Below are 14,451 nucleotides of genomic sequence, written 5' to 3' on the forward strand. Positions count from 1 at the left end.
TTTCTCTCTGTATAGAAATGGAGACATTTGTCCGAACTAAGGTGAGGCCGGAGCACAACATGTCAAAGTCAGCAGCCATCCAAGAGAAGCAAACTGTGTCTCTGCAGCCTCAACCACAGGAAGAGGCAGAAGAGGAGAAGAAGAAGAGTGCAGCAAAGCCAAACAGAGAGCACGGTGTACTCCCAGCTATTATCACCACCCTGCTGCTCATCCCGCTACTGGTGGTCATCTCCATTGGACTCTTCATCTGCTGGAGAAAAAACAGTATGTATGACCCAAAAGTGTTTGACATTAACGAACACCAAAATAGATATCATTTTAATAAATCCAAATGAGGTAATCTAGTCATTTGTTTAGAATACCAGTTTAGATAATGATTGTTTTGAGGAAAGCAGGGCAGTATTTGCCATTTATTTATTGTATTGGTTATTTTATAACACATTTTAAATAGCACCCTACATTTTAATTGTGTCTGTTCAGGGTTAATTATTGGTTAATGGGGGAAAAAATGATCTAAATTAGCATCACGTGTCCGCCTGAACAGAGACAACTATTTTGCTTCGTCTTTACTTGTCAGGGCGCAATGAACAGAAATGTCGGCATCAAAATTTCTGTTGACAAAATGAGCACCGATCAAATGAAAGACATTTTGTCCAGCACCCCATGACTGAAAGATTTTAGCTTGCTGTTAATTTCAATCAAGAAAGACAAGTCTGATAAAGAAGATAATTGTTTATTGTGAACAAATGATATGCGATGATAGTCTTCAGAGTCTTTGGTGCTTGGACTCTACAGGGAGACTTGTAATGGAGGGGCGTCTGCTCTGAGCAGCAGCAGCAAGATAAATCCCCCCGTGGAGTCCAGACACTGGTGGTGGTGGCTGATGAAGCTGATGAATCTGCAAAGATTGGGTGGAGGTTTGCGTAACAGCAGCATGAACGTACTGAAGGCAGAGAGACGATCATATTTAAGAGAGGCAGCAGCACGATGATAGGCTAACCATGCAATTTTGTCGTTGTGCTATTGGATAGAGAGACCAGCTGATCTAAACAGCTGATATCATGATTGACAGCCCCAAACAATAACAGCGAGGAAATAATGAGTGAGCATGCGTGAGGAGTGACTGCAGATGTTTGGTAAATAAACTACGGGCTGAGGCATGCGAGAGTAAAGTCTTCCTGTCTGAACTTACGCTAGAGCTTCATTTGTGTGATGTGAGGACTGGAGCTTGTCTGGTAAAAATGGTTACAAAAGACTGTGTAACAAACTGGAGTTAACATCGCCGTGGTCACAAAATTTAATTTTGGTGTATTCCAAAATTGTGGTTTATTCAGACCACAATCCGTTTCCTGGCCAAGTTTCAGTGTTCAGATGAAGCCTGGTGCTGTAGGTGTGAAACATTCTGGTCAAGCACATTTCAGGCAAAACCAAGCTGGGAGCTGATTCCCTATCCATAGCCTGAGAATCTCAAGTAAAGGTCAGTGTTGATAAGATAGTAGTCAAAGTTACTGTAACACACCATTTTGGGTTTATGAAATAAAACGGTAATATCAAGTAAAGTCATGAATGAAAGACTTGTTTGCAAAACCAACTCACAAAGATTACTTAAGTTTCTCCTAAAAATAGGAAAATAATAGAAAAAAAGTACATGCCTTATATAATTTGATGTCTTTGTACTCTAATATTTGGTCAGCATTCGGCTTATTATTGAATATTGTTTGTTTGCAGACGCATGTGAGGTGAAAACTGAACCCAGTTCTGTGCGAGGGATCTTGGGAAAAATAAGAGGTATGTCATTTAACATAAAAAATCGAATGCCTTTTACCTAATGAATCCTCTCATTGACCTGGCACTTGTTTGTGACTTAATTCTTACACTATTTGTTTTTTAAAATGTATACTCTAAATCACGTGGCAAATTCAAGACATCGTTTACTGTGGCCCGCCAATCCGCCAGCAAAAAAAAAACAATAACTAAATGAAAAGTTAGACTTGCAAATAAAAATCCCCATTGTGGAAAGGATTTTAAGCAAGAAGCTGCTCTGGCATAGAAAGAATAAAACCGATGTGGCTGAGGTGGCAACCGGAAACATCTGGTCGGTGTCATGGTTACAGATGGATGCACCAAAAGTGCCATGGGGATATTTTTATTATCAAGTCTAACTTTTCATCTTTTTTGCTGCCGGAAATGGGCTTCCATATAAAAGGCATATGGTTGTCTTAAAATGTAAGTCTATGCTGCTTTACAGTGTACAGCACATGTGTCAAACTCAAGGCCCACGGGCCACATCCAGCCCGTGAATGAATTATCTTTGGCCCGCATGATAAAATCTATTTACTATTAGAGCTGGCCCGCCGGTATATCGCACGCACCACCATAATACTACAAATCCCACAATGCACTTCCCGTGTGTCGGCACGTCAATCGTGGGCCCGCGAACGCGCGCCTCACAGTCTGTATTACATACCACTTGTGTCAACTTTCAACTATCCCTCGCCCTAAAAAATGGCTAAACGAAAGGTGCAATTTGAAAACAGGAGTTTTCAAGACAGGTGGGAGGCACAGTATATGTTCGCGGATGTAAAGGGCAAAGCTGTGTGTCTTCTGTGCGGAGACAGTGTGGCTGTAATGAAAGAATACAACATAAAAAGACACTATGAAACGAAGCACCAAGACAGATGCAAGCATCTGGACACGACACAAAGGCTACAGAAGGTAGAGGAGTTAAAAAGAAGTCTGGTGTCACAGCAGGCTATGTTCACTAAAGCCAAATCACAAAGCGAGGCTGCTGTTAAGGCCAGTTTTATTGTGGCAGCAGAGGTTGCAAAATCAGCCTGGCCCTTTACCGAGGGGGAATTTGTCAAAAACTGCATGATTAAAGTTTGCGACGCCGTGTGCCCAGAAAAAAGGCAAGCATTTTTAAATGTGAGCCTAAACCGAAACACCGTTGCTGACCGTGTGCGTAACCTTGCTGCCAATCTCCAACAACAGCTTGTGGGAAAGGGAAAAGATTTCATGGCATACTCCGTTGCTGCGGATGAGAGCACCGACACTTCTGATACTGCCCAGCTGTCAATTTTCATCCGTGGAGTGGACTCAAGCCTGTGCGTAACAGAAGAGTTTTTGGGATTACACCCAATGCATGGCAGAACTACGGGGAAAGATCTCTTTGAAGAGGTGTCCAGATGTGTAGATAAAATGGGGCTGCCGTGGGATAAACTTGTGGGACTGACAACAGATGGAGCGCCTGCGATGTGCGGTCAAAAGAGTGGATTGGTGGGGAGGATCCAAGAAAAGATGAAGGAGGAAAACGTCACAAGTGAGTTGACAGCTTATCACTGCATCATACACCAGGAGTCGTTGTGTGGCAAAGCCTTGAAAATGGAACATGTGATGAGCATCATAACATTAGCGGTTAACTTTATCAGAGCCAAAGGTTTAAATCACCGCCAGTTCAAGTCTTTTCTGGAGGAGTTAAGTACAGAATATGGTGACTTGCCCTATCACACAGAGGTGCGATGGCTAAGCCAGGGAAAGGTGCTGGAAAGATTTTTCCAGTTGCGTGAGGAGATCTGTGAGTTCATGGAAAGCAAAGGGAAAGACACAACAGAGCTCCGAAATAAAATGTTTCTGTGTGACATCACGAGCCACCTGAAAGCGCTCAACCTGAAAGCGCTCAACCTGAAAGCGCTCAACCTGAAAGCGCTCAACCTGAAAGCGCTCAACCTGCAGCTTCAGGGGCGGGGCCGTGTCATCACTGACATGTACGCTACAGTGAGGGCTTTTAAAACCAAGCTGCGCCTGTGGGAGACGCAGATGCTGCAGGAAAACTTGAGCTATTTTCCGCACTGCCAAACAATGAAAGAGCAGGTCGCTGCCTTCCCAACTGCACAGTTTGCTGAAAAACTCGGCATACTTGGTGCTGACTTCACACGGCGATTTGCCGATTTTGAAGCCCAAAAAAGCAGGTTTGAACTGCTCAGTAATCCATTTGCAGCTGACGTGGAAAACGCACCATCAAACCTCCAAATGGAGCTGATTGAGCTCCAATCTAATGACACACTGAAGGCAAAATATGAGTCTGTGGGCGCTGCAGAGTTTCCACGTTTCATCCCCGACACAATGCCCCAGCTGCGCTCCCAGGCTGCTCAAACGCTCTCTATGTTTGGCAGCACATACTTGTGTGAACAACTGTTCTCTTTGATGAAGATAAACAAAACTTCACACAGGACTCGTCTTACTGATGAGCACCTTCACTCAATCCTGAGGATTTCCTCAGCTCAGAGCCTGACCCCAGACATTGATGAACTTGTATCCAAGATGAGACACCAAGTGTCTGGCTCAGACCAGTGAGCATCACAGAGCAGCAAACGGTGCTTTGACGCATTTTCAGTTTTTAATGCAGTTTCATTTTTGCATTTTTTTTCTCTTGCTACTACAGGACATTTGATTTTTCTTTGAAGTAAATTATTTTTGGCTGTTGTTTGCCTGTAGAAAATGTTTTCACTTGAAATTACTCTGGAAAAACTGCAGATAGAGCCATAAGCAATTAATGAAACAGATTTTATTACTTCTATTTTTTTTTATTTATGTATTATTTATTATTTTTATTTCATTTATTTCATTTATTTCATTTATTTCATTTATTTCATAATTAATGTTGTTTTATAGGCAATACTCTATAGGCCTTGTTAGTTCCAGGTTCAATATGTGCACTAAGGTTCTTTCAATAGGTTTTCAATAAACGTTGAACCCGTCTGGCCCTTGACTTGTAGCAATTTTTTAATTTCGGCCCACTGTGTATTTGAGTTTGACACCCCTGGTGGACAGTGACCATAAACTACATCTCCCACAATGCACGTCGATTTTGTGACCTGCAAAATGACAGCATCCTGCCGCTAGACCGCAGTTTTTCCATATCGGAGTTTAACTTTGTCAGTTACATTTTATTTCACACTGTGATGGTGAACTGTGTAATTACTCCGTGGTTCACATGTGTGTGATCCGTTACACCACTATTATTCACTCACAACAACATGTTGTCTGTGTGCCGACATTAAAACTATCACAACAGGTGGACAGGAGAGGCAACAGCCCGTAAAGAGGTTTTCCTACAAGTGATTGAGTTGAAAAAGATCGACAAATGATCCCAGACTGTCCAAGAAGAGACAAATTGATGCAGAGGGAAGAAAATTGAATGAAAGATGAGAAAGAGAATCTTTCTTTCTTTATTTATTTAAAAGGGACCATGTACAGTTTAAACATAAATGTCTCCATTCGATGCACTGTACCAGATTGTAGCTTAAGCTAATTTTCATCTGCAGTCCCTTGGCAGGTCAAACAAGGACAAGACAATAACACAGTAAAAGGAAAAGACATAATACAGAGATATACCATAAAAACATACAAGACACCCAATACAACGCTACACACAAATAGCACATGAAAAATGAATGTGTGTCAATAAAATCAAGTCAGAAAAGACCACAAGAATAGAGGTCAGTATGTGCAGTGTTGTGCAGCTTTTAAAAGACTTTTTAAGTTGGCTTTAAAAGTGCTAATAGAGCTGCAGCTCCTCACACCTTCAGGCAGGGTGTTCCACTGGTGTGTTGCTTTTACAGAGAAGGCTGATTGACCAAAAGTAGTGCGGCGAAATGGTATTGTACAGTCTCGTGTAGAGGATATTCGTTTAAAAAAATGATCCCGATATTAAGCTATATCGATATTTTTGCACAGCCCTACAACCCAGTGCAGTCCAGCCAGCCTCCACTTGGAAAGAGACGTAACTCGCCCCACGTTGTTCACGCAGAAGGAAGAACTGAGTTCAAAATAAAAGCGACCTTCCAGTGATGGTGAACAAAGCAATTTCAAGTAGTCAGTCAGTCTGTCAGTAATAAATCAATACATCAAAATAAATATTCAATAATAATAACTACCACCTGCAAACTGTATTTAAGAGAAAAATCGAATTCTGGTAATAATTAGTCAAACTTAATAATGATTTCATAATAATATATTTCCAAAGACTAATACGATTTCAAAATGACAGCACATCACCTCAGTGCCATTGAGAAACGTCCTGTTTCCACCTCAGAGTGTCTCTCAGACAATATTAAGACATTCTGAGGTGGAATTTTAAAAGTCCCCAAAAATGTCATATGCAAGCTCTAAATTCAGATTAGTTTACTTGAATGATCACACTGGTATGATCATATGCATAAAAAGGGTTGAATCATTGAGATGTATTTTATATATCGCAGCATAACCTACAAATCTCTGGATATTATTTATGATATCACCCAGCCGTAGTAGCAGGCTGAGGATTGGATGTTGATCCTTCAAAATATGTGTCGTACACTAGCAAATAGTATAACGTAGATAAATAATATAAGATATTATTAGGGTTTATTTAGCATACTGAGTGAGATGATCACCAAGTGCATTTTGCTGATAATACTTCGGGGCTCAGTGGAGAGCAGGGTCGTCCTTCAATCAGAGGGTCGGTGGTTCGATCCCGGTCCATGTCGATGTGTCCTTGGGCAAGACCCCTAACCCCAAGTTGCCCCCGTAGCTGTGCCTACGGTGTCTGAATGTCAGTTAGTCCTGATGAGCAGGTGGCACCTTGCATGGTAGCTCCTGTCATCAGTGTATGAATGGGTGTGAATGGGTGAATGATGACATGTAGTGTTAAAGAGCTTTGAGTGGTCGGAAGACTAGAAAAGAGAAATACAAGTAGAGTTTATTTACCAATTAGCATTCTGTACTCCTACTTTTGAATTTTCAAAGACTTTTTATGGTGTATAGTGTTTAAGTAGTTTTTACGATGTGATATTACTACTTTAACTCAATCAAAGGTTCTGAATAATTCTTCCTCTCATTGAAACTTATTTTATTATTTTATATGTTTATCTATTTGATTTGCATAACATTGTGGAGCTTTTTTTTTTATTGACCCTGATTTTACATTTGGTCAATATGAATATTCAAATGTGAACTGTACTGTTGCAAGGCCGGTTTCAATATTGGAGCCAAAACTCTCCCGAGAAGGTAATGTTGTATTTGTGGACACTGTAGATAATCATCATGTTAGTGATGTTATTTTGTCCCTCTGGCAGGTAAAGCTGTGGGCAGTCTGAACCTGGGGAACTTCTTTGCGTCCCATAAGGGTTACAGTCGTCGGGGCTTTGACCAGCTGAGTACTGAAGGCAGCGACCAGGAGAGGAACGACGGGGACAGCAGCGACTCTGAGAATGAGGAGTACTCTGCTCTGCCACCTCCTCCGTCCTCCTCTTAGACACTCGGGCCAGCCACCAACTTCCTGCTTACATTGCCAAGATGTATATTATTCATCATGTGTGTAACTGTTGTGTTAGCTGCCAATGTTATTGTTTATATATTTAAAAATATGTTGTACATAAAAATAATTTAGCATAATTTGGACAATTTATTTAATCTTAATTGAATTAACCCACGGTCTTGATACAGCCTTGTTGACACAATTCACACATATCACTATGACAGATTGTTTTCCCCTAATCCAACTGGCCTTTAGTAAAATGATCAACACAATCCTCTGATTCAGCCTTAAGACAAGAACAAGAACGTTCAAAGGACTTTCTTGAAATGAGCATCAGGAACTTGTATTGTAAAGAGTTGAAAACAGATCGAAGCCCATTGCTGGATTTTTATTTTAACTCATAGCACACTTCACAAAATGACTTAACTAGATGGAGAATTTCTGTGACTGAAAGGTGTCAAGTATTACACAGTTAGACAATTGATTCATTTGTACCCAAAGCGACCTGTTTGAAACCTGAAGGGCTCTGTTTTCATAGCGGCAGAGCAGCACATGCATCACTGTGACAGTTTGCTTTGTTCCTGACGATGACATTCGCTTCGCCGTCTGTTTGCCTGGTGCACAGGGACCACGAGAGGAATCCCTCTCAATCACTTATGACGAGTGTGTCACTATTCCCCAAATCCGTGATTGGATTTTACTTTTGATTTTAAGGTCACGATTCCATTCAAATTTTGATTAAAACATTTCGCCAAACAGTTTGCTGGGCGCTGTTTTCTTTGCTGAAGGCTCTATTTGTTGCTGCAGTCTCTAAATCTACAGCAGCCTACAAACTGTAGTTTTTTCTGTTAACTACCTGTTCGTTGTTCACATAACTCACTGGGAGGCCTATGTTACTGCTTCCCTGAAGTCACCAGTCAGGGAAGCAGGAGGATTGTTTCTATGTCAACTCCGGCAGTGGTCATTGGTTCTTGAAAAGTGCAGCTGCTGTCTACTGGTTAGCTACGCTGTGTCATCTTTGAAGGGTTTTATTCCTTTGAACACATGCAACAAGGCGGGGGGGAGAGAAAAAACAACAGCAAGCAACAATGTGACTACACATTGTACCTTTAAGATCATTACATTTCTGCAGACACTTGAAGGAATCAGGACACATGAAGCAGACTGCAGTTCCACTACGCATGGCCAATCACAAGAAATACCTTGATACAGGCTGGCCAGTGAAACACAGCTGTTTATGAGACATCACATGACCGGAGTTCATGAATCAAGTGCATCAACTACAAGTTATTAGAAAAAGTGGCATTTCATACAAAATGTGGCCATTTACCTCCTAAGAAGATAAAAGACTGACATTGTATTGAAATGAGGTGATCACGTAAAATTATAATTGTAGTAAATCCTGTAAAGTATGTTAACCCCCCCCACACATCTGCCTCTGACAGATGTGTGGTGCTGTGTTCACATCGTGCCGCTCTGCACTAAACAGACAAAAATCCGATTTCCTGTATAAGCAACTTGTCATCTGTTCTTGTTGAGCTGTCGTACCTCACTCTGATTGGCTTAGCTGTTTCAGAGAGATGAGAGCAGTGATTTGATTGACCGTATTTATTAATCACACATCTTTAATCCAAAAGTAGCGAGTGAGCTTAAATGCAGTCCATGGTCCAAAGATCTTTGTGCTTGCTCCATTAAGATAGAGCCCGAAGAAAAGAAGAGAGAACTCCTGTTGGCTGTTTATTTAGCTGTTCAGTGTTTTAGTTCAGCCGAGTCAGACCTGGACATGAATACAGTGTTTCATGGCATCTCAATATCTGAGTAAGAATTAAATCAAGCAGGATTAATTATAGATTATAGATTTATTGTGATCTTAGAAATAAATACTTTAACAACACTGATATAACATATAGTATAGACCGTTTAGTTTTACTGGACAAATGCATCCTTCCTTCAATAAATCTATTACATGTGGTAAAGCAACACACAGCATTAGTTCAACATGATGTTTGGTCCAAGTTCAGTAACATTTCACTTGTAATTTTGTGCCTTCTTACATCTGTATGTTGCCTTTCTTCAGCACCTGCCATTACAAAATGTACCATGGGATGAGAACAGCTGCTGCTTGTAGAGCTTGTACTGTATTGATTTCTCTTCCATTCAAGTGAACAGAAAATGGATGCTATTATATGTATATTTATGTCTGTATATTTGTGTGAGTGTGTGTGTGCACGATGCCAATCAAACAGCCAAGTCTCAAGCACTGTAACTATTACAACAATCTTACAAACTTCCAATAATATAAAGAAACAACATGAATTGAGAAATAATTGCTACATACATATTGTATGTAGGAACCAGATCGGCCTGTTGGGAAGCTTTTAGCTCCTGACCAACAAATCCTTGATATTTTTGTGCTCTCTTTTTAAATGCACACTGTACTCTCACAACTTACTTGAGTTGAGTAATCCAAAGCAAAGAACATTATTGGTTTGGTGATCCAGTAAAAGTGAAGAGTAGTGCACTGCATGGCCTAATATTGTAGGGCTACAACTAAAACATTTTTCATTGATTAATCTGGCAGTTTTTTCTAGATCAATTGTCTCATCTATAAAATATCAGAACATATTTGAAAGTATCCATCTTCATTCCCCTGAGCTCAAATTGAAATATTAAAATATCTTGTTTTGTCGGACCATCTGTCCAAAGCAAAAGATACTAATGATATAGATGACAGAAAACTAGCAAATATTCAGATTTGAGAAGCGTGTGTAGTTCTGTGATGCTTGTCTTCATTAGGGCGGTCCTCAAGTGCATGTCTGCGTTTAACGGTTCTGTATCAGCAGTGTGATCTTTTGTGTATTGTGAATCGTGCACAGGTACATCAGCTGTTGAAAAGTTCATTACAATGTTTCAACCTGGAATTGTTTCTCAACTACAACTGAGTACAGGAAACATGTTCACTCAAACCTACACCACAAGGTTGTCAATCAAAGTATGTAATTCAGTGAAATCTGAATCAAGGACATGGGTAGCCCTAATAACAATGCATCAATTAATGTCCATTAATATAAGCTAATCCACTACGCACATCATACAAAAATAGACAGACACAAAGACGACACAAAAATGGTGGGATGAAGAGTATGTTGCTTTCCCAATCAGAATATTCAGTTTAATTCTGTATCCTCGGGTTTCATTTCATTTCCTCAATCTTTCATTAACCTATTCTTAAATTTCATCCTGTATTCTCAGACCCTAATCAAATATTTTAGTTTGTACCAATATCTATTACATCTACCATATCTGTATTTGTCATACACTTTGTATGAATGAATTCCTTAATGGCATGCACGAGAAATTGCATTTCCAATGTTGCAGTCATGTGTGGGCTATCTGATATTTATTTTGACAGCATAATTTGCAGCAAGAGTACTATTTTCAGTAACTATGTTATTTGTGTAATAAAGTATCTGCAAAGTATCACAGTGTCGGATGTTGGTTGTATGAATACCACTCAGACATGTAGAACAACTGCTTGGGATAAAGGCCAATAGGCTTTGTCAGATGGCCTTTCTGTGGAGTGTGAGAAGGGAGCCAGGGTTTGTACTTCTCTCTAGCTCTCTTTTTTTCATTCTCCACACAACTATTACTTTTCACGTGAACAACCAAGTGCAACACTATGACTGTCTTCCAAGAGAGATGATGTCACTCTCTCCCCTCTCTATGACGGACAGCTTTTAACACTGCCTTTGAGTGTGGCTGATCAGGGCAACTATAAACACATTTCATTCCAGACATGCTGATTTAGGTAAACACTCGATGGCACAGCCTGCTAAACACTTCTGAAAGTATTTCCTTCATTAATAATAATAATAATAATACTTTAATTTTATATATCGCTTTTCTAAATACCCAAAGACGCTTTACAGGGCAGAGACAAACGGAACAAACAAACAAACAAAAAAGACAGAGGAGCAAACAAAACAAAAACAGAACATTTTGGTAAAAATGAATAACTGGAGAAGCTGTGAGGAATGGGTCATGTAGTGGAGGGTAGGGTGCAGGGTTAGCAGGTGAAGGCGAGTTTGAAGAGGTGGGTTTTGAGGGCTTGTTTGAATGATGATAGGGAGGGAGCCTCACGGATGTGGATGGGGAGGGTGTTCCAGAGGGGTGGTGCAGCAGCTGAGAAGGCCCTGTCACCCCAGGTCCGGCGCTTGGTCCTGATGGTCTTCAGAGTGTTTGCACCGGCGGACCTGAGGCAACGGGTTGGGGCGTGGAGGGGGAGGAGGTCTGGAAGGTAGGGAGGGGCCAGGTTGTTTAGGGCTTTGTAGGTGGTGAGTAGTATTTTGAAGTCTATTCTGTATTTGACCGGGAGCCAGTGGAGGTTGTGAAGGACCGGGGTGATGTGTTCATAGCGGCGGGTGGAAGTGAGCAGTCGAGCAGCAGAGTTCTGAACATATTGGAGTTTATTGAGGATTTTGTTGGGAGAACCATAGAGGATGCTGTTGCAGTAGTCGAGTCTGGAGGTTATGAGGGCATGGATGATCATTTCGGTGGTGTTCCTGAGGTGAACATTCATTAAATGTACTTGAATTATGTTTCTTTATTACAATAAACATATTACATTTACATTCTGCACCATGTATACTTCAACCCAAAAAGTAGAGGAGTAGTAGTATTGGAGTGAAGATTGACAAACTATTTAGGATTCATAAATTGACAAAATAATTGTCGCACTGTCATTTTTGTTCACAAAGTAGGATAACATCCACCTGTTCATGTCAGCCTTAGTGAAAGATGGCTTGATTCCTACTGTAACTGACATAACGTAAACTATGTAAACCAACGCTAGTTGATTGATCAGTTGATTATTCAGTTGATCAAGGTGGTACAAGACCATTTATCATTACCATTTGTCCAAAAAATCTGAAGCAAATATAAATTAAAGGATTTGTCCATACAGGATTCCTTGTTTCTCATCATTTATTTAACAAAACAAAACAAGCAAACATACAAAAGAACAAAGGAACTCCTATTGTTGCCTCTCCTGCTCTTGCTTAACAACCATAGGCCCACCCCAGTGCATGCTGCTCCTTTACCTGCCTACTCCTATATATATAACCGCAGGTGCCCACAGTGTTACCCAATTCATAAACAAATTAACAAACCAAAGAAACTAAGTATACCCGTTGGGCCCTAGTCCTATTTTTAGGCCTCTGCTCGAAAATTGCATACCCATACTAAAAAGAGTGTCTTTCTATAACTACAAGGTCTATTTGAATAATATTTATGTTATAATAAAGGTAACACTTGTGAGATTTGTTCAGATGTGTAAAATCAGTGTATATGTTACTGGTTAAGAGTAAATGAAGATGGCACACAGCTCAAATTGAAAAGTTTCATGTTCGCCTGAAAAGAAAGCACTTTTATTGATATTATTTCTTTGAAATAATGTAGCTGAAAGCCTAAAAACTCTCCCAAATAATAGCACATGTCAGCAGTCTCTATGCAAAATTTGACTTTGATAAAGTGAAGCAGGACAACGTTAGAGAGGTTTTAGTACAGAGGTCAGGCGGGGTCAAGCAAAATTGTCACATGTTCCAGCTATTCCATTGTAATTTTATATACCATATTTTATCACTATTAGTGTTCAATCTATCCAAATACAGCAGTTTGGCATCATTTTGACAGCCTGGATCCTATCTGAGCTGTGAAATATGGATCCATTCTCGTCTGACTGCAGTTTGCCTGTGTCTATGTGAGGCTATCTCAGCCTATGATTGGTCAATTTGAGTGAATGAGACCTCCTTCGACGCGCCAGAGTCTCAGGAATTCAGTGGGAGTAGCCTGGTGTTGATTGACAGACTCGTTAGCCAGTAAAAATCAAAAAACGCGCCGCTCCTCGCCTAGCGTAAAATTCCATTCGCCAAAAGTCAAATCCCTTCCCCCCCGGGTCCAAAAAGCTTGGTTGGACCCCCCTTCTTCAGGAAACAGATGAGAAACACACAGGATATACGTAGCAACAGTGTTTAGCCGGGAACCGGGGAATTATTAGAGCTAAGGCCGACAAGGCAGCTCTGATGGAGCGTGTTGCTGCTCTAAAAAGGAAACATTTAATAGAAGCTCAACAGGAAATGTTGAAGAGAGAAAAGGAACAATTGGAACTTGAAACGGAATTGGCAGCTACAAATGCAAAGCTTCATGTCTTGGAAATCAATTCATCCAGCGTGGCTCAAAATGTTCGGACGGAATGAACTCTTATTTTGAAAGGAACAAATCCAAAGAAGCAAGACAATTGAATCCCCATGCCTACACCTTTGTTCCTGTTCAAATGGATGTTATTTCTGTGTCTGATCCCATAACGCAACCACAAGTTGTTAGGTCCAAACAAAGGTCAAAAACACAAATTGATGAGATGCTATTAAAGACTGATGCTCCAGTTCAAGCGACACAAACTGTGAATGAAAATCAAGCAGGACTTGTGCAAACTCAACCCCATCAGAATGACATTGTAAATGTGATGCAAAGACAAAATGACATCGCTGCTCTGCTGGTCCAGCAAAATCTGTGCTCTGTCCTTCCTGTAAGAAATATTCCTGTGTTTGATGGAGACCCTCTTCAGTGCAGATCTTTCATCAGAGCTTTTGAAAATGGAGTGGAGGAGAAGACAACTAATTGGAGTGACTTTTTACACTTTCTCGAATAATAAACCAGGGGGCAGCCAAGAGACTTGGTGTGCAGTTGTCAACATCTACCTTCAGATCAGGGATACCACCGAGCCAAAAGTCTTCTAGCGGAGCACTTTGGAAACAAATACAAAATTGCATCTGCGTATATGGAAAAGATTCTCAGCTGGACGCCTGTTAAAAGTGAAGATCTTAAAACCTTTTCCCACTCTGACGGCCCGCGGGCGGGCCGTCAGAGTGTCAACGGCATATTTGTGTTATGCACACAACTGCTCTGTAACGATGAGTATTAATGTGATATCTCATTAGAAAGCTACGGTTCTTGTAATTCGATTTATGCAAACCATTTCAACATACAATAACAACAGCAGGTACAGTTAACGTGTCTGTCAAACAAGCACTCCAAAAATAGCCGATAAAATATCGCAGTGACTCACCGATTATGATTCATTACGTGCCCCTTGTGGA

At 40.6% G+C, this 14,451-nt stretch overlaps 1 protein-coding gene across 9 annotated transcripts in view; it reads left to right on the top strand.

Moving 5' to 3' along the window:
* Positions 1-10,777, top strand: part of pam (peptidylglycine alpha-amidating monooxygenase) — an 88,590-nt gene extending 77,813 nt beyond the window's left edge. For 5 of the 9 annotated variants that reach the window (XM_076079506.1, XM_076079507.1, XM_076079509.1 and 2 more), the window contains 3 exons: positions 16-264; positions 1,729-1,788; positions 7,116-10,777. In XM_076079506.1, the coding sequence (XP_075935621.1) occupies positions 16-264; positions 1,729-1,788; positions 7,116-7,294 (488 nt within the window). In that variant the 3' untranslated portion in view covers positions 7,295-10,777. Of the gene's footprint in view, positions 1-15; positions 265-795; positions 1,478-1,728; positions 1,789-2,991; positions 3,320-7,115 lie in introns of all 9 variants that reach the window. The other 4 variants (XR_012947819.1, XR_012947821.1, XR_012947820.1 and 1 more) reach the window with 4 other exon arrangements.
* The last annotated feature ends 3,674 nt before the right edge of the window (positions 10,778-14,451 follow it).

Source organism: Anarhichas minor, unplaced genomic scaffold (assembly GCF_050575085.1).
Source record: "Anarhichas minor isolate MPS153535 unplaced genomic scaffold, ASM5057508v1 ptg000073l, whole genome shotgun sequence".
In the NCBI taxonomy this organism is placed as follows: Eukaryota; Metazoa; Chordata; class Actinopteri; order Perciformes; family Anarhichadidae; genus Anarhichas; species Anarhichas minor.